The sequence below is a fragment of the Pelophylax lessonae genome (genome assembly GCF_965119305.1).
Source record: "Pelophylax lessonae genome assembly, chromosome: 2".
NCBI classification, from domain to species: Eukaryota; Metazoa; Chordata; class Amphibia; order Anura; family Ranidae; genus Pelophylax; species Pelophylax lessonae.
Window position 1 is genome coordinate 170,175,835 of NC_138769.1, and position 21,289 is coordinate 170,197,123.

A 21,289-nucleotide genomic window follows, 5' to 3' on the forward strand; every position below is an offset into this window, starting at 1 on the left:
TCTGGAGGATGTAAAGGGCACTCTGGAGGTACTACAATAGTACCCCCAGAGTGTCCCCTTACATAATCCTCCAGAGTGCCCCCTTAATGCCTCCAGAGTGACCCCCTAGTACCTTCAGGGTTCTCCTCTTAGTACAGGAGTACTAAGGAGGCATTCTGGGAGGTACTACGATAGTACCTCCAGACTGCCCTCTTACATCTTCCTCCAGAGCTCAAAAAAAGAAAAAGAGGATATGGATTTTATGTTGTCAGTATAAGCAATGTAAAAGTCCAGGCCTTTTTCCAGTGTCATTGTGGGCTTTGGCTTTCATGGAGGCAAGCAAGTGCAGATATTGTGTAAGGTGGGCCACCTGCAACTCGCATGTGGCCAAGCTGGTGGTAAAAAAACTTTTAAAAAATGTCCTCGTTGGCGACTTGAGACTGCGCACGTGCAGTTCCGAATTTAGCCAACTAGTGTACTGCCAAGCTTGATCTCTACTTGTGCAGAGGAACATGTAAATATAAGCCACATCCCACTGCCCAATTCAAGCCAGTTCTCTAATCCGCTGCTTCCGGAACTGTGCATGCGCAGTTCAAAGCCAGTGACAATGACATTTTTTACAGGCACTTTTCTTCTGTTTACGGACAGAAGAAAAGTGCCTAAGACTGCCCCAAACGCGCAGCTGTCTTTAGGGCCCCCCACGGTGGCAGGATGCCAGGGCCCAGTCACAAGTGCGACCTGTGCAACCCTGTTTGTTCCACCACTGGGAAAGACTAACCTTTCACACCATATCTAAAAGCTTGAGCTTTTGAGGTTAAACTAAAGGCAAAAACTTTTTTTTTTTAGATTTGGATGGAGAGGGATTAGAACACCTGTCAGATTTGTATTGCTGTCTGTGTCCCCATTAGGGAGATTCACACTCTCTATTTGTCCTGTTTATCATTATCACCAAAAGTGAAAGTAAAAGAAAATTCCAAATTTTGGGTTTTCCCCACACCTGGAATAGTGGGGATATCTTCCAATAGGGACACTAGTTCTGGTGACCTTGGTGACACTCACTTCAGAGGGACTTCCCCTCACTTCCTGTTTTGGCTGTGGGAAAGAAACTGAAGGAAAATATCCCCTTACAGGGGTTATAACCCTTCATTACCATCTCCAAGATGTAAAGAAAAAATTTTGCCTTTAGTTTAAAATAATGGGATTTTTGACTTACTGCAAAATTCATTTCTCTGATGTTCATTGACGGACACAACTCCTGATATTCTTAACCATTGGGTTATACTGCCCCCTACAGCAGTAGGACACTAGGCAGAAAAAAAGTCTGGCTACATCTTTGGGCAGTTCCAGGCGGTTGAATAGGGTTTATTGCTATAGGTACTCAGTTTTGATACAAGCAGAGGTCAGAGAAAATACAACTCCACAGAGGGGTGGGTGCTGTGTCTGTCAATGAACATCAAAGAAATACATTTTATGGGAAGTCAAAGATCCATTTTCTCTTTCGTTCCTTGATGGACACAGCTCCTGATATTCTTAACCATTGGGACGTTCCAAAGCAATGTTAAACATGAGAGGTGGGAACAGCAAAAAATTCCCAAGGCTAAAAACAGTAGCCAACCAGGCAACAGGGGCTCAACCAAAACAACTGGAGCCCACCTGAAAAAAACAACATACCCTTAAAGAGGGCCAAGTCCTCTAAATAGCAGCCTGCAAAACCTTGCGGCCAAAAGAGGCATCCGCAGATGCCAACACATCCACTTTATAGAACTTTGCGAACGTGTGCACCGACGACCAGGTGGCCGCCTTGCAAACCTGCGTCACTGACGCCTGATGACGGAAGGCCCAGGAGGCACTGAGCGCTCAAGTAGAGCACGCCTTGATAGGGAAAGGAGGAGCCTGATCCCTAATGGAATAGGCCTGAATCACCGTCTGCCTGATCCATCTGGGAATGGTCGCAGAGGAAGCGGACAACCCTGGCCGAAACACATCCGTAAACACAAATAGTGAGTATGACTTCCTAAAAGACTCCATAACTGCCAGGTACACCCTAATTGCCGAACCACAGCCAAGGCATGCAAGGCAATTTCCTTAGGATGTTTTGGCCTGGGACACAGGGAAGGCAACACAATGTCTTAATTCAAATGGAAATCAGTAGCAACCTTTGGAAGGAATGACGGACAGGGACGAAGAATCACCTTATTTCTGTGAACCACCAAGTAAGGTGAACGACAGTATAACACCGCCAGTCAACACAATGTCTTTATTCCGACCTTCGGAGACAGCGTAAACAAGGGAATCTCCTGAAGATTGTCAAAGGTGACCGCACTGGAGGAACCAAATGGCGAACACCCTGAAGAAAGGTACACACCAGGGAGTGTATGGCCAAGGGTCATTGATATAAGACCGCCAAAGCCGACACCTGGACTTTGATGGTACTCAAAGCCAATTTCTGTTCAACCCACTCTGAAGGAAGGTCAAGATTCAAGCCATCGAGAAGGAGTGAGGATGAACCCCAAGGGACTCACACCACGCAATGTAAGTCTTCCACGTACAATGGTAGATCTTCCCAGAAGTAGATTTCCTAGCTTTTAACAGCGTTAGAATCACCGATTCAGACCAACCCCTATCCTTCAGTGCCACTAACCTCTGCACCTTTCTGATGAGCCAAGCCCCAATAGATCCCCCTCGGGGGTTCCCCACCAGAGACACAACTGTTGAAACACCTCCGGATGCAGAGACCATTCCCCCTGGTCCAATGCCTGCCAGTTTTTCACTCCAGAAAAGCGTATGGCGGAAAGGGCTTGAACGAACGTTCTACCCACCTGAGAATGCCGGCTACTTTCAGAGCTGCCATGACATTTCTTGTGCCCCCTTGGTAATTGACAAAAGCCACGACTGTGGCATTGTCCGATTGAATGCGCACTGGACATCGTTGGAGACGATCCGTCCAATGTTCCAGGCACAATCTAATCGCTCGGAGCTCCAGGATATTGATTGGCAGTCTAGACTCTTCTAGAGTTCAAACCCCTAAGCAGAGTTTCTGTCGAGAAAGCCTTCCCACCCAGACAGGCTGGCATCCATAGTGACCACCATCCAATACAAGGGGAGGAAGAAATTGCCCTGCCAGAGCGCTGAGGAACGAAGCCATCAGATCAGGAACTCTTTTGGACCCTGGCTCAGCTAAATTTTGTTGTCCAGAGACTGCAGAGTCTTCTCCCATTTGATCATAATCTCCCTTGCAGGGACCTTATAGTCTAGTTTCGTGGAAGGAACCAAGGCAGACTTCTAAAGATTCAGAATCCAGCCGAACTTCCTTAGGGTCTGTATGGAGATCTCCAGGTTTTCCACCAGCACAGTAGGAGACTCTGCTTGCAGAAAAAAAATCATCTAAGTAGCCCAAGACCGCGATCCCCTGCTGACGTAACAATGCTAGCACCGGGGCCAACACTTTTGCAAAAACCCGAGGAGCGGAGGCGAGACCAAAGGCTAAGACCACAAACTGATAATGCTCCTCTCCCACAGCAAAGCGGAGGAAGCGCTGGTGACCGACACAATTCGGAATGTAAAAAGGTAAGCGTCCTTGATGTTGATGGAGGCTAGAAAATCGCCCTGATGTAGGGAAGCGACCATCATGCGAACTTCTGCACCTGCACAAGCAGTTGAGCACCTTGAGGTCAAGGATTAGACACACCTTGCCTTCCTTTCTGGGGACTGTAAACAGGTTTGAGTAAAACCCCTGAAAATGTTCCAAAGTTGGAACCGGGACAATCACCTCCTTGAAGTAAAAAGGTCTTGCACCGCCCGAAAGATTGCCTGTAAGTGGACCAGGAACAGTCGCACGTTAGAAGGAAAGAACCTTTTTGGAGGGTAAGAACGAAACCCGATCATGCAGCCAGACCATCCGACTTCGTGGACCCACTTGTCTTGTACCGGGGAAGTCTATGGGTCCCGGAACCAGTTAAGACGTCTCCCTACGCCAGATATGGGTGAGGGCGCACCTTCAAGCTGAAGGGGCCCTGTCCTTGGGTTTGGAGAAGCCCGCTCTTGACTTGCCAGACCAAGTTCGCTTGGATCCTCCAGAGGAGGCCCTGAAGGGCTTTGATCCCTTGTCAGTCAACCCTGAGGGACTAAAAAACTTCTTATGAGCCGAGGGTCCTTGCCCTTAGTAGCCTGTGGAAGAAGGGTACTCTTCCCCCCTGTGAGACCTGTTAAGATGTCATCCAGGGTAGCACCAAACAGGCAATCTCCTTAAAAGGGAAGATCAGTCAAGACCTTTTTAGAAGTCTGGCCCGCAGAGCAGCATTTGAGCCAAAAGACACGCTGAGAGCCGAGAGCCAAGCCATTAGGGGAGCCGAATCCAAAGAGGCATCCTAGATAAACTGCAGCCCCTGGACCAGCTGGTCCGCCAGCTCAGCAAAGGCGGGGGGGGACCCCTCCAGTTCACAGCGCAACAGCTCAGCCTATTCGGTCAGAGTCTGCGCCACCAGGGCAATGGTGAATATTGGGCTCAGTGCTGAACTAACCAGGGTGTACAGATTGCAGGCCACAGTCTCTGCCTTCCTGTCAGCCTGGTCCTTAAAGGTCGGGGACTCTTCAACCGGAGTCATAGTTTAATCTGGAAACCAGAGGGCCCACCACCGGTGGAACAGTCCACTTCTGAAGAAGGGACTCCTTATAGCAGTATCGCCTAGCAGAGCGATAAGGGACCCCAAGGGGACACTTTGGTTGTCCCCACGCTGTAGTGACAATTCTGTCAAAATAGGAGGGGAAAGGTTACACCTTTGTCGCACTGGATGGCTTGTAAGTACCAAAGAGGACCTGCGCCTCCTTTGCAGCATTATTTGAGGGGGGGGTAGGATGGGGGGGACATGTGAGGGGGTGCCTAACGGGACAGAGGGGAACCCGGGGGTCTGACCGTCCCATGGAGGGGCCTGCATCCACCCCAAAACCCTCCAGGGGGAGAGGGGGGGGGGGACAGCTACTCACCATACCAAAAACCAGGTGGGCACCGCTCCAGACAGAACCCCTTTGAAATGGGGAGCTGTTGGCCAGGAGGAACTCGCAGGCCAGCCCCCGTCTGGTGGGGCAATATCGCGGCTGATCTAGCCTGAAGCTGAGGTCTGTGGGCGTTCGCTGGCCAGACTGGGGGTAACCACTGGATCTAGATTAATAGTCCAGCAGTTGATTTTAGATCTCACAGGAAAAACCAGGAGAAAAAAAAAATCTATCTAAAAGAAAAAATGTTGCCAGCACCAGAGATCCCATCAAGGAACTAGGTCCTTACTCCTGACTAGGCAAAAAAAAAACGGAGTACCTATAGCAGAGAGAGAGAGTATACCCCCCTGGAACTGCCGATAGGCAAAGCCAGAATTTTTTTTCTGTCTAGTGTCCTACTCCTGTAGGGGGCAGTATAACCCAATGTTTAAGAATATCAGAAGCTAGGCCTGTCAACGAATGAAAGAGAAATATAATTTAATTTCAAACCAAAAATACCTGATATAAAAAGCACCATTTGCTGTCATTACATAATCATGAAACAATTAAATGCATTTTTAATACAGCTAGGGCTAGGAGGAGATATGACCATAACGCTGTGGTCTAGGAGACCTGCAGCGCTTACATCCGAACTGCAGTACACCTTGCATATTAAGAAAAAAAAAAAAAAAAAATTAGACTTGACAGCTACAGAATAAAGCTAGCACGACGATGGGTTTCGTTTCTGCTAGCAGAGTGTATAACTACTGTAATGCTGGTGAGATTTTTTGTGCCCAGAATTGAGCTTTAAATGGAAGCCTGCACTTTTATATTAATAAGCTGCATAGGCCCATGCAAATATCTAGCCATCCAATCATTACTGATGGAAGTACAGTATAAACCTTATATAAAAAATAAATAATTTTCAGAATCATTTAAATATGACTTTTATAAGAAAATACTATGAAAGGTAGCTTTTATCCTTGAACTTATAATTTATTTATTGCCCCATTTTCCCTGGCGTGGTAAAAAAGTAATAAATATAACAAAGGGCACAACAAGGTTTCCAAAGAAGAGTAGATACAACTTAAAGTAGAACTGAAGGCAAAACTTTTTTTTTTTCCATTTTGGATAGAGTAAGGGAGGGTTATAACCCCTGTCAGATTTTTCTGTCATCTGTGTCCCATTGGAGAGATTTCCCTTCACTTTCTGCCCATAGCCAAATCAGGAAGTGGGAAGAAATCCCTGCAAATTAGGGGAATCTTTTGCGGTCCCCCAGGCCACCAGAACTAGTGTCCCTATTGGAAGATTTCCCCTCTATTACTTTTCTGGGGACAACTTAAAATTTGGGATTTTCTTTACTTTCAATGATAATATTAATTAGGACAAAGAGTGTGAAGCGCCCTAACAGGGGCACAGACAGTAATAAAAACTGACAGAGGATCTAATCCACCTCCACTCTATCCAAACCTTAATAAAAAAAAAAAAAAAAAGTTTTCGCTTTAGCTCTACTTTAACAATAACAATAGGAGAGTGAGACCGGCCCACACGAGCTTACAATCTAGAACCGTATTTAATACTGCATTTCCCTCTTGTGATAACCTTCATTTGGAACCTTTTCAATATTTTTTTCCTCCTTTAAGTGCAGATGGCTCAATGCCATCCTCTCTCTAAATAAGTATTATTCGCCTCTAGGCAATTCCATATCTCCAGATCTATTTGATAATATTGACACAGTTTACAGGCCATTGGCATTGTTGTGCTTCTGCATCAATATTCAAATATTTTCTGCTTCATTTACTTTAGAATAAAGGCAGCAGACTGCCTGGACAGTGTCATTTTAGCTTCAGGTATCATGAAACACAGTAAATAGTATAGTATGTTGTAAAACTTTAATAGGCGACAAGTAATGAAGCAATAACTTAGGTACTTCGGTATTTAACCACTTCCCACCCGTATCCGTACGTCCTTGGGTTTCGGTGGTTATACCGGGATGGTGGCTGCAACTACAGGCATCATCCCAGTACCCAGTACCATTATTTTCAGCCGGCGATTCTCTACAAGGCAGAAGTGATCGAAGTGGCATGTGTACGGGCTTTCCCGAGCATCGGCGTCACATGCGTGGTAACGTATTGGCGCGATTTATAAATGTAAAGCGCCTCACCGACAGGTAAGTGAGACTCCTCCGCAGCCATGCCTGTGCCATCACCTGTACCATGCCTGTACCATCTCCTGTGCCATGCCTGTACCATCTCCTGTGCCATGCCTGTACCATGCCTGTACCATCTCCTGTGCCATGCCTGTACCATCTCCTGTACCATCTCCTGTACCATGCCTGCAGCCCCTGTTTTGTTTCTCGTGGTGGTCTAGTTGGGTCCAGTAGCTGCTGCATTTCCCACCCTAGGCTTATACTCGAGTCAATACATTTTCCCACATTTTTGTGGTAGAATTAGGTGCCTCGGCTTATATTTGGGTCGGTTTATACTCGAGTATATACGGTAAATTACACAATGTTTCTTTTTATTTCTCAGCGCTGAGCAACTTTGCCAGAAGACTTTTTTTTTTTTACAGCTCTGAGCAGACAATGGCTCTGCACTTGTTTAACATGAATCGTGGAAATGCCGGAATAAGATCGTTAGGGGGGTTGAATCGAGATTGTGATTTTTAACAATTAATCGTGCAGCTCTAGGTTGACTGTGAGCTATCTGTGACGGCTCAGTCACAGTTCTGGGAGAGCCAATAGAGCATGCCCCAGAAGAAAACAGCAATGCATTTATGCGGTGGCTGGGCACTAAGAACACCCACCATGCCACTACACATATGTGTATTGCTGTTGTAAATGGGTTAATGTGAAAGTGGTTGTAGAAGATGTGGCGGCCCAATAATTAACTCTCTTTAGAACACTCTTTGCTGGGTTGAAATGCAACCTAGTAAAATATCTGCATTAAGTGTGTAGGGGTTCTTAATTCAACCAAAAAATACTGGATTGTTAGTTCCCACCAGGAACGAGAATTTGTGATTTTGTAAAATTGTATTGTGATTTCTTTATTTTGGTCAGGACAAATAAAAAAAAAAAAATTATATTACAAATTAAAATATTGTATTCTTATGTCGAGTCAACAGGGGGAGCTCTGAAGACCTTTTCAAATGCTTCCAACGTTCTCTTTACCTCCTGTTGTAAAAGGTCTTTTGTTTACAGAGTTCAATAACACAAGCTAAAATTTACACACACAAGTGGATGAGTCAGAGCAGTTACTCCTACTCCATCCCTTCAGATGGATCCTAATGGGAGATTCAAATAGAGATGGTGACTAAAAGAAAAAAGGAAAAAGCTATGCTCTGGGAATCAGTACAGGAAGTCAAGGGAATCCCCCCCAATAGGGGTACACATAGCAATAAAATAGAGACAGTGGCCCTAATGATTTTCATCGCTAGCCACAACTAAATAAAACTAACCCTTCCCAATTTATTCAACAATATAAAAAAAATAGTAGTAGGTGGGCTTTAAAGTGCATTTAAACCTATAAAAAATATATTGCAGTTAGATGTGGTAGCTTCATTCATTTTTTATTCTTGGGGTTTTTCTCCTTTTTTTAATACTCCTGGTGATGCTACCAGAGACGCACTCCCTGTCCTGCGGTGACTACGCTTTCTCACCGTACTGCATCTAAGGAGGAGCAGTGTTGTCACCTTAAGAACTACATAACGTACTTATAATGGTATATATTTAACTGACCATTAGGGAGCAAATAAGAGAAGTTCTCAATGTTAGGGTGTTTTAGACACTTTGAAGAAAAATTCTATTTCGCTATGTAAGACATTTTGTAATTCATTATTATTAAAGTGTGATGCTGGTTATCCTAGGTCAGAATGGCTGCTGTGTACTGTACACATACTTATTTCTTTCATGCCGGATACTACTACAACACCGATCTTCTGGCAGTGCAGCTATGGCTATCGTACAATGAAGGAATTCACAAAACACTTTGTAAACTTTCCACATAATACAAGGTGTTCTGTAAATGACCAAGGGGCAATCCTATTGCCTAACTGCCCGTTTCTCCTTGTCTATTCACAGAATGCCTTGTATTCTGTGGACAGAATACAAGGCATTTTTCAAATGGACAAGGGAAGATGAGGGGAGAATAAATGACAGAATCCCTTCATTGTACAAGAGCAGCAGTTCTAAGTCGCAGTACCAGAAGTTTGATGCTACCAGTATTATCAAGTAGGAATTAAACTAGGATTTGTACCTTACACAGCAGCCATCCAGACCTAGGAGAACTACCGATAGCGGTAACTTATTTGTGCACATCAAAAGTCACAAAAAAGTTTCTACGTAGCAGTGGAAACAGCAGTAATCACAGTCACAGGGTTCTGACCCACAGTCGTTAGACCGGCTTCTGTTGAACAGATAGCGGTTCACACGGACCAAAACTCATCCAGTTGCTGCTAAGCTGGCCAAATTATAGTCCATGCATACCCTGCTTAAAGTGTCACTAATCACACATCTTAAAAAACGATCAATATATAGTGTATTACATGCTGTTGATACTCATTCGGTCACTTTGGGATTTGCTTTCTGTATTATGCAAAAATTCTGGTTAATCCCGTTGTTCTCTATCTTCCCCTTTTGATCATGTCCCCAATGCAGTTGGGGATTTTCCAGAGCAGTGTTGACAGCTTGTGCACATGCTCAATTTTCAGTGAGTTTCTATGCTGAGCTTTTCCTCCCTATTACATCTGGGCAGCCCATGTGACTATAGAGTCACACATGTGGGTACATACACAGTGGTAAATGACAGCCTACTCCCTCCCTCCTCCATGGCCACTAACCAGCTAAACACAATGAGGGTGGGATATTACAACTAAATTGATGGAGGCTTCTCCTCCCTGTCATTCTAAGACACAGGCTGGAGGGGTGTGACAAAGCCTGTGACTGGCAGAAATCCACCCACACCATGTTAGTGGTAAAAAAAAAAAAATAATAAAGATTTGATTTCAAATATATATTTGTAGGATGATTTAAAACAGTTTATTGATATTATTTATTTTTACTCTGTATTCCAAAGACTGTTTTTATTTTTTTTGAACATATGATCAGCAGCAGAGGACTAGAAGCTCCTCCTTCTTATGTTTCCCTACAGACAGGCAGGGAGAGGGCTAGGTCATGTTACAGCTGTATAAGGATTAGGAAAAGGTACTTAGATGTTTTTTTTTATATATATAAAATAAAATAATTACAGTACCATCATCCATATACAGAAATAGAAGGGATAATGTAAATTAATCAGTGTGTATTTAGTATCACTTTAACTAATCACAATTCGGTTTGCTGCAGTAATCAACACATTAAGTTGACTGACTATCCAGAGTTTATTCTTTTGAGTTGGTTTGTGTACCGTTTCATAGTTCTTTTACTGTGTACTGTTACCTAGTCTGTGATTATGCTGTGTACTTTTTATATTTGCAGCTACACCATGCATCATCTCTTCTCTGTTCCATTCATCAGGACTTTGCTATTAAAATATGTCTATGCCTATATCCTGAGTTCATTATTTTGCACTTGAACACAAGTAAATGACTTATTGTGTGCCTGTCTCTTAGATGGCTAAATCATTAATCATTCACATCATCAGCATGGATCCCCACAATGATCTATTGACTACAGGGAAGCCTATTGTGTCTCTGTAGCTATTGAACCATATCAGTACTGTGGGAGCTGCCATTGGTGTTTTTTTTTTTTTTGGAATGAAGACTCCAGGCTGTCATCCTAACTTGCTTTACCACCTAGCGACCCTCTGACTTTGAACAAGAATGTAGCTAATAATGTCTGATAAGTCTAGATTTCTGTTTTTCATGTACATTCCAGATTAGCAGGATTCTTTTAACAAGGTTCGTACACATTTTTTACCAATAACATTTTTCATGACTTCAAGTAAATATTCATGACCTAGTGTTCCATGAAATATCTATGTATACATGTTAAAAAAGAAGAAAATCCATGTTACACCCATTTCCCTGGCATTGCTACACACTAACGTTAGCTGAAACTGTGTTACCCCCATAGACTGTAAAAAATGTTACCCCACGCAGAGAACGTCACGTGACGGATCGCGCGAAAGTTAACTATTGTAATTTAACAAATATTATCAACTATATTCAAATATACTGGAGAAAGAAAAGAAAAAGATTTGATGGGCGCTCCTGCTTGGGGATAAAGCTTCAGTTCAGGCAGTCATGATAAATAAGGTGCAGCCGGACTGGTATGGATGGCACAGATGCACAAATGTGGCGCTTACATCAAGGGCAGCTCTTTGTTAGGCCGAAGCAACAGTCCCACGAACAGGCAGAAAAGAGAAAGGCGCCACTCAGTGTAGCAGATGGAAATAATTTTATTGACACATATTAAAAACTTACATGGAGGTAAGCCTCTATCTTCATAGCTCGGCGTCCTTCTGGGTCTGCGGTGTTTCCGTCCCTGAAGCTGGCCAGCAGCCGGGAGATGACACTAGGGGGGAGAACCAGTCAGATCGAGGCAGCGGCGAAGCGCATACCTCACTGGAGGGCCGCACAATTTCAGAGCATGCTCCTTGAAGGAAGATTTCTTAATATGTGTCAATAAAATTATTTACATCTGCTACACTGAGTGGTGCCTTTCTCTCAAATTTCCATTAATTTTCCAAAACTTATCCAGGCCTGGAAATTGCCATTTTAAAATTTCATAACTATACCAGGTTTTCCATGACCGTACGAACCCTGTAAGTAATAAATAAAATGTGCTTAAGGACAAATCTTTTTTTTTCTTTTTTTAAGTTGAAGGGCTAGAACCGGTCAGTTTTTTTTTTTACTGTTTTCTTAGTCACTGCCTGAGAGATTTGCCCTCTCTGTTAGTCTTGGGGCCCATCGTCACCAGAACAGGAAATAATAGAAAAACCTAAATTTTACAGTTGCCATTGGAACAAAAGATGAAGGAAAATCTTCCAATTAGAACACTTGTTCCAATGATAAATGTCCAAAAGTGGATTTCCCCTCACTAGGGAGAGGTTTCAACGCTTCCTATTGGGTCTCTAGGGCAGGAATATTCTATCCAAAGGGGCACAAAAAGATAAATAAAACTTTTGTCTTTTCTATACTCTCAGCAAAAGTAATCTCCTGTACAGCATCACTCAGACTGGAAGGATAAGGGGCAGGACTGCAAGCCTATTAGGCTGCCCTGCACAGTACAGTGCTGCTCATCTAACAACAGAAGTGTCCTGAAAAGTTATGTCCAGTACACAGTGCAAGCTTTTTTTTTGTTCAACCCAGCGGGCCGAACGAAAAAAAGACTGACAGATTGCCATAGTAACACAAGCGATATTGGTACAGTGATCTCCCCCTGCCAGAATACACTGATCAGCGCTTGCAGCCATTGGCTGCAAGTTCTGATCGCATAGTGGTTTTCCAGCATGTCCCTTTGACAAAATCTGGTGATTAGACCGGCTTCTATTGGACAGACTGTAGTAAACACTGACCGAAAGTTGGCCAATTTACTGGCTAATTTCCGGCAAGTGTACCCAGCTTAAAGGGGAAGTCCACCATAACACTAAAATCGCTACATATACAGGCATCCACGATCAAAAACGAACCCATCCAGCCCTGTAAAGAAGAAATCAGTATACATACTATTTTTTAAGCCAATCTGGCCCCGTCTCCAGTGGCGGAAGCTCTGCAGAGGACACGGCCAACAACGGCTGTGAAATGAATGGCAAGTGGCATCACCCATAAGAGTTACTATGGGGTTTCTGCTGTCGGCTGCCTCTTCTTCACCTGCCTACACAGAGAAGCTCTGCTGACAGCTCAGCGTGGGACTAGACAGAAGCGTCTTCAGAAAAGGTACGTATAGCAATTTTTTCTTTACATGGCTAGATATGTTAGTCTTAGATCGTGGATGCCTGTAGATGTAGCGATTTTAGTGTTCGGATGGACTTCCCCTTTAAAGAACAGACTGATTGTCTAATCAGTGTACTGCAACTTTTATTGTCTGACTGGCTGGGGCAAATCTTACAACAGGCTGGGTATCTCAAGTACAGCGTAGTCTGTAATGAAGGGTTTTCTTTGCAGTTCGTTCACATAGGTGATCAGGTCAAAGCAGCCGGTGGAGCTGTGGTTTTACTGCCCTCTAACTTACGGAAGAGCATGCAGCCAATCAGGGCTGCACACATGCTTCAGCTGTGGAAAAAGCAAAAACCTAATTTCGCATTTGGTTTAGCCAATGCACACACTGCAGCGTGGTGGTTCAGCCTTTTTTGAGCTAAAGCAGGCAGTGAGGAGGTGACACATAGCCTTCTTACCAACTATTTAACGTCGTCTGAAAAGAGATCCATCGCAGATGGGCCACCACACATGAGAATGAGGGAGTGGCGTCTGTCAGGAGTGCCTGAATCACAAGATTTGCTGCACAAAAATCTCAAATTCTTTGAAAGGCACATCAGCTCATACAGTGGGTACGGAAAGTATTCAGACCCCCTTAAATTTTTCACTCTTTGTTATATTGCAGCCATTTGCTAAAATCATTTAAGTTCATTCTTCTTCCTCATGAATGTACACATAGCAGCCCATACTGACAGAAAAACACAGAATTGTTGACATTGTTGCAGATTTATTAAAAAAGAAAAACTGAAATATCACATGGTCCTAAGTATTCAGACCCTTTGCTCAGTATTTAGTAGAAGCCCCCTTTTGATCTAATACAGCCAGGAGTCTTTTTGGGAAAGATGCAACAAGTCTTTCACACCTAGATTTGGGGATCCTCTGCCATTCCTCCTTGCAGATCCTCTCCAGTTCTGTCAGGTTGGATGGTAAACGTTGGTGGACAGCCATTTTTAGGTCTCTCCAGAGATGCTCAATTGGGTTTAAGTCAGGGCTCTGGCTGGGCCATTCAAGAACAGTCACGGAGTAGTTGTGAAGCCACTCCTTCGTTATTTTAGCTGTGTGCTTAGGGTCATTGTCTTGTTGGAAGGTAAACCTTCGGCCCAGTCTGAGGTCCAGAGCACTCTGGAGAAGGTTTTTGTCCAGGATATCCCTGTACTTGGCCGCATTCATCTTTCCCTCAATTGCAACCAGTCGTCCTGTCCCTGCAGCTGAAAAACACCCCCACAGCATGATGCTGCCACCACCATGCTTCACTGTTGGGACTGTATTGGACAGGTGATGAGGAGTGCCTGGTTTTCTCCACACATACCGCTTAGAATTAAGGCCAAAAATTTCTATTTTGGTCTCATCAGACCAGAGAATCTTATTTCTCACCATCTTGGAGTCCTTCAGGTGTTTTTTAGCAAACTCCATGCGGGCTTTCATGTGTCTTACACTGAGGAGAGGCTTCCGTCGGGCCACTCTGCCATAAAGCCCCGACTGGTGGAGGGCTGCAGTGATGGTTGACTTTCTACAACTTTCTCCCATCTCCTGACTGCATCTCTGGAGCTCAGCCACAGTGATCTTTGGGTTCTTCTTTACCTCTCTCACCAAGGCTCTTCTCCCCCGATAGCTCAGTTTGGCCGGACGGCCAGCTCTAGGAAGGGTTCTGGTCGTCCCAAACGTCTTCCATTTGAGGATTATGGAGGCCACTGTGCTCTTAGGAACCTTAAGTGCAGCAGAAATATTTTTGTAACCTTGGCCAGATCTGTGCCTTGCCACAATTCTGTCGCTGAGCTCTTCAGGCAGTTCCTTTGACCTCATGATTCTCATTTGCTCTGACATGCATTGTGATCTGGAAGGTCTTATATAGACAGGTGTGTGGCTTTCCTAATCAAGTCCAATCAGTATAATCAAACACAGCTGGACTCAAATGAAGGTGTAGAACCATCTCAAGGATGATCAGAAGAAATGGAAAGCACCTGAGTTAAATATATGAGTGTCACAGCAAAGGGTCTGAATACTTAGGACCATGTGATATTTCAGTTTTTCTTTTTTAATAAATCTGCAACAATGTCAACAATTCTGTGTTTTTCTGTCAGTATGGGGTGCTATGTGTACATTCATGAGGAAGAAGAATGAACTTAAATGATTTTAGCAAATGGCTGCAATATAACAAAGAGTGAAAAATTTAAGGGGGTCTGAATACTTTCCGTACCCACTGTATATAGATAGTTTAGTAACAGCTCCAGCTAACTGAAAAGTGATTAAAGGAGAACTAAACCCTCCTATCGTTTTCAGCCAAGGAAGCTGCCATCTTAGCCTCTGTTTGATCATCAACTGCCATAATGCTGCACATGTGATCAGTTACGACTCCAGCCTTTTGATGGATTGACAGTTTGGTTGACAGCACAACCAATCTGACAGTTACACTACAGGCACATTCCGGGAATGTAACTGTTAAATTGCTGGGTTTAGTTCCGCTTTAAGTGGCGATTGTGATTTGCAACTCTTTAAAAACCATTACAATAATCTGCATAGCAGAGTTGCCCTCACAGAGGTTTGTGCACATAGACTGGGAACTCAAACTGCCATGGGTTCCAGCAGCAGGTATGCATGGGGTGAGGGAACAGTAAGAAACACAGTTAATAGAAATGCTTCATCTATAATAAGCCAATCAAAAAAAAGACTCACCACAACTTGCAGCATCCGATCATTCTGGTTTCCCGGACTTTCAGCCATCATTTGATTTAAAGTCTGTATCAGGGTCTTCCCCAAAAGAATTATAGATCCAAACATGGCAATAATCCCAAATACCATTCCTAAATTGAACCTGAAAAATTAGAAAGCATATAAAAAAGGACCTGGAAAGTAGCTAGTACAATACTTAAAGTATAACTAAAAAGTCAATTTTTTTTCTGTTATTATTGCAGTCTGTGCCTGTTAATGAGATTTACCCTCTCAATTTGTCCTGTTTACCATTAAAAGTAAAAAAAAATCCCAAATTTATATTCAAAAGTGGTGCCGCGCTCCCAAATACTAATGTGCTAGTATCCATTTAAATCTGTTTGCGTAGCAATTTTCAAAATCAGCATATCATATCAAACCATATACAACATAAACAAAACAAACAATGCATCAGTCCATAAAGTGTCCTTTGGTATGAATGTGCTTGCATATTGTAACATACCTGGTCAGTGAGCCTGACATGTAGAGTAGGGCCTCTCGTACAGCACCGGCTCAGGGGATACTGAAGTGGAGACAGCAGCCACCAGAGCACGGAGATGTAGGAGCGCCTGCAATCAGTCCAGTAAGCAATCAGCAGGAGGATGTGCAGCAGACAGGCTGATGGAGGGTATTATATATAGGGGTGTGTGGCGCGCTTTTAGAAGTGGAGATGGTGATTAAAATAAATGTGCTTAGGATAAATAAATAAATAATATGTTCTGTGGTGAGGTAGGTGTGTTGGTTAGTTCTGCAATGCCTATTAAAACATTCAACTCAATTAAGAACTTTCCAAAATTAAAATAATTTTCCACAATAGTGCCAAGTGTTATCAATTGTAAAGTGCTGAGTGCTTATAATCTTCAATCACTGAATAACTTAATCAATTATTATGTGTAAAACTTCAATCAATGAGTGAATTCCAATACATAAATCAATAAATAAATACCATCAGTGCATAAAAAATTATTTCCAAACTTCAGTATATATCCATATGTAAAATGAATAAATTAAATCTTAAATTAATAAAGTGCAGTCTTCAGTGAATGTCCATATATACTTTTCACCGCAAAAAAAATCTGTGCTAGTATATTCAGCTGTGCAATTTCCTTATAAAAACAAGGGTGCATCCATGCAAATAATCAGGGTGCAGTGACTCGTTCCTCCACCAGGTGTCACCTATGGGTGTCCTAACTTCTCACCTCAATAGCTTGAAACAATCGCCTGAATATATATTAGCCCTCGGTGGGGTACTTTCTGGCCCGGATGTCCTGTCTATTGATTCCTTCTGATGATATCTGGTTCCTTAACAGGGGTCTTATCTCGATGTTTCTATGGTCCTTAGTGATCCCAATCTGCTAGCGTGGCCTCTGGCTCATTAGACAAAGAGAGCCATCATGGTGTAGTATGTCAAAATCACTGTTATTAATAAAACAAAGTATTGCACTTACATTTCATTGTAAGGGTACAAGCGTAAAGGAAAAACTCGGCGGCGTTGGGAGACACTTCGCTCCGGTCCGTAACGTCACTACCGGTTAACTGGCGGCTCCTCCTTGATGGAGGGTATGCTGCCACAGAGCTTGGCAGACCGAAGAAACAGCTCTGAAGCAGACTGGAGGTGCAGGAGCCGAGTCAAACAAGCCAGGTAGGCAACGTTAGGCAGATAGGCAAAAACAGCAGGCAGAAGAAGAATCCAAAAACGAGCCAAGGTCGGGGTATTAAGCAGAACAACGTTAATCATGAGAAAGCCGGATCAGAATCAGAGGTCAGCACAGGAAACAGGCGTAACACCAGAAGCTGCAGACCAAATAGTAACAAGTCCATACTGCAGCCAGTTTAAATAGTCCGCCTGGCACCAACAGGCATTCGCGTGTTCACGAGTGTGCGCATATTCGCGATTGCGCATGTATATTCGCCTTTGCACATTCCCTGGTCCACAACTATGTAATTTAGCCTGGGCAGTTGCTGGATTGCGCATGCGCATAAATATGCGCCGCGAACCTCCCTGACACATATGCTCAAACTTTCATAAAAAACAGGCTTGTGCTCACATATCCAAACGACTGCTTCCTTAGTGCTCCAGTCATCCACATGCATTATTGATATTTCCCTCATCCGATGTGCCCTCACCTAGGGGATAAGACAAACCAATGGTCTATATGCGCTTTATTCCTCTCTATATCTCGATATCCCACGTGACCCTGTGGCGTAACGCGTAGGGGAGGGGACAATTTGTCGTCACGCTGAGGCGCGCATTGCAAGCATACCATGGTAATACTGCCTGATTAAATAAAATGACTGACTATCAGTGCTCCTGCATGAGTAAAGTGCTATATATATGTGAAACAAATAAAAAAAAAAATACTGTACACATGTGAATCAATAAATAAAAATATCAATAGATAAAAATATTGATATTTTTATGTATTGATTCACATGTGTATTTATTTGTTTCACATATAGCAGCAGCGCTGATACTCATTTAATTTATTCATCGTAAAAGGAATTTACCTTTAATATCAGCAGCAGCCAATCACTGACCATCACCTTTACCAGCATAGATCACTCCTAAGCGCGGACTCATTCAAACATTCAATACGGTTTGATTGTCTTATTCACGCACTGCAAGGACTGAATGCTATTTACAGTTTGGTGCACTCTAAGCACCAGGAAAATGTGAGTGTTTTTATATTTAGTGTTTAATAAACCGGTTGTTTTAAAAGATAAAGCATCATGTCCAGCTTTCTCTCTTTATGATTTGGGCATATGGAGATAAGTGTAAGAGAAGGAGGATTCTAAACTCAATATTGCCACCAAAGGAGTGAAACAGCATAAAACAGATCCTCAGAGAAGGACAAAAGTGCATGTAGAGCATTGGTTGGCCTTATCCCCCAGGTGAGGGCACCTTGGATGAGGGGATTATCACTAATGTATGTGGATGATTGGAGCACATAGTGGTGAACACGAATTAAGGAAGCATTCATTTGTCAACACAAGCCTGTTTTTTTATGAAAGATTGAGCATATGCAAGAAAATTCATTGTTTGTTTTGTTTTGTTAATGTTATACAGTCAGGTCCATAAATATTGGGACATCGACACAATTCTAATCTTTTTGGCTCTATACACCACTACAATGGATTTGACATGAAACAAACAAGATGTGCTTTAACTGCAGACTTTCAGCTTTAATTTGAGGGTATTTACATCCAAATCAGGTGAAAGGAGTAGGAATTACAACAGTTTGTATATGTGCCTCCCACTTTTTAAGGGACCAAAAGTAATGGGACAATTGGCTGCTCAGCTGTTCCATGGCCAGGTGTGTGTTATTCCCTCATTATCCAATTTACAAGGAGCAGATAAAAGGTCCAGAGTTAATTTCAAGTGTGCTATTTGCATTTGGAATCTGCTGCTGTCAACTCTCAATATGAGATCCAAAGAGCTGTCACTATCAGTGAAGCAAGCCATCATTAGGCTGAAAAAAACAAAACAAACCCATCAGAGAGATAGCAAAAACATTAGGTGTGGCCAAATCAACTGTTTGGAACATCCTTAAAAAGAAAGAATGCAACAGTGAGCTCAGCAACACCAAAAGACCCGGAAGACCACGGAAAACATCTGTGGTGGATGACCGAAGAATTCTTTCCCTGGTGAAGAAAACACCTTAAAAAGTGGAAGGCACGTATACAAAATGTTGTAATTCCTACACCGTTCACCTGATTTGGATGTAAATACCCTCAAATTAAAGCTGAAAGTCTGCAGTTAAAGCACATCTTGTTTGTTTCATGTCAAATCCATTGTGGTGGTGTATAGAGTCAAAAAGATTAGAATTGTGTTGATGTCCCAATATTTATGGACCTGACTGTATATGGTTTGATATCATATACTGATTCTGAAAATTGCTATGCAAACAGATTTAAAGGGATACTAGCACATTAGTATTTGGGAGTGCATCAGCACTTTTAATATTGCACATTGATACACGTTTAGAGAGTGTGTATAGGTGTGAGCGATCTGCTTTGTACGTTTTTAGTTTTGTAGTCTTATAGCACAATATAGCAGCGCGCAAAAAACACCCATTTTTAAAAAAAAAAAAAAAATCAAAAAATGTTGGGTTGTTCCCAGAAAAGTATTAGAGGAGAAATCTTCCAATGGGGGCACTAGCTCTGGTGACCTGGGGGTCCGCAACTTCTTGTTTTGGCCATGAGGCAAGAACTGAAGGGAAATCTTTCCAATGGGAATAAGATGGCAAACATAAACCTTACAGGGGTTATAACCCTCCCTTTACTGTATCCAAGATGAACAAAAAAGGTTTGCTATAGTTCTACTTTAATACTGTGTGCATATGATACTCTTGATGCGATACCTCTTTTTTTTACAATCTAATTTTTCTTTTCTTTTGGAGTATTTTCTTTTAAGTTGACCCATGTGTGCTAAATTGTTTCAGGTTTATTATAATTGTATTTATAATAATAGATACTTTTCATGTCTCCAGCGTGCCAACATGCACCCAGTTTTACACCGTATGGGCAAATGTGCCCATGTGCATGAGGCATTACAATGATTTTTTTTTTTTTTCTATGGTTCCTTCAGAAGTTGGAAACATAAAACATTATAGGCGCATTACAAGCATTTACATAGTTTTGGTTGGAACAATAACTTAAAAATGACAGTGCCCCCAAGACTGTTCTACCTCCTACAGACCCTCCCAGTGACAACACCGCCCTCCCTACTTCGTGCGACAAAGGTGAAATTCCTGAAAGTTCTCTGGGGTCATAACACTAAGCGCATTACTTACCTGCTTTAGGCCTTACCAAAAAAGAAAGGGGGTATTGATTTCCAAGACCCCTTTAATTATTACTATGCTTTCCATATGGCTCATGCGTTGGATTGGATTAAACACAGTACCAAGAAGGGCTGGGTCAGTTTAGAGCAGGATGTTTCACTACTTCAGCTGCAGACCCTCCTGTGGCAGACCTTGTCCCTACCCCACGAGGTGAAATCGCACCCCTCGATAGGTACTCCTATATTGGTCTTGGCCAAAGAGGGTTGTTTAGGGGATTCTCCCCAAATACCCACCTGTATCTCTCCAATAATTAGGGCCCAGATGTTGTTTTGGGTTTGATAGATGCAAGATCAGGATTAAGCCCTTTTTACATAAGGGTCACTGGCGGCCCATCTCTGAGATCCAAGATATGCTCTCTCCTCCACTAAACTACTGGCGAGCCATGCAAATACGACATTTTCTAACTACCATCCAATTGGTTAAGGTATCCCAGAGGCCAGTTTTGCCATTTGAGCAACACTGTTTTGATACCTTTCCACATCCCCATACACTTTCTTAAGATTACATGTCCCTTTCTACAGAACAGAAGTGGGAAAGGGACCCGGATAGGACCCAGACAAACAACCAGATGGACCGTGTCCTCTTCTTTACCCACTAGTCCATTCTCTCCATCATATTTTAAACGGCAGGCTATAAACTGTTGACTTGCTGGTATAGAATTCCTACTCTTCTTCAAAATATATTCCCCTTAGTTTCACCATTGTGTTGGTAATGCCAAGAAGACACTGGTACCATTACACATTTTTTGGTCATGCCCCTGCCTACATCCTTTTATGGAAGAAATTAGATGACTGCTCTTTAAACTCATGGATATATCTTTGGAGGTATGTCCAGAGACATACTTCATATTACTCCACTCTTGAAGAGCAGATACAGGA

At 42.9% G+C, this 21,289-nt stretch overlaps 1 protein-coding gene across 1 annotated transcript in view; it reads right to left on the bottom strand.

Moving 5' to 3' along the window:
• The window catches only part of MBTPS2 (membrane bound transcription factor peptidase, site 2), a 114,040-nt gene that overhangs the window by 86,517 nt on the left and 6,234 nt on the right, over positions 1-21,289 (bottom strand). Inside the window, exon 3 of the mRNA XM_082247086.1 lies at positions 15,538-15,676. Within this exon, the coding sequence (XP_082103212.1) occupies positions 15,538-15,676 (139 nt within the window). The remainder of the gene's footprint in view (positions 1-15,537; positions 15,677-21,289) is intronic.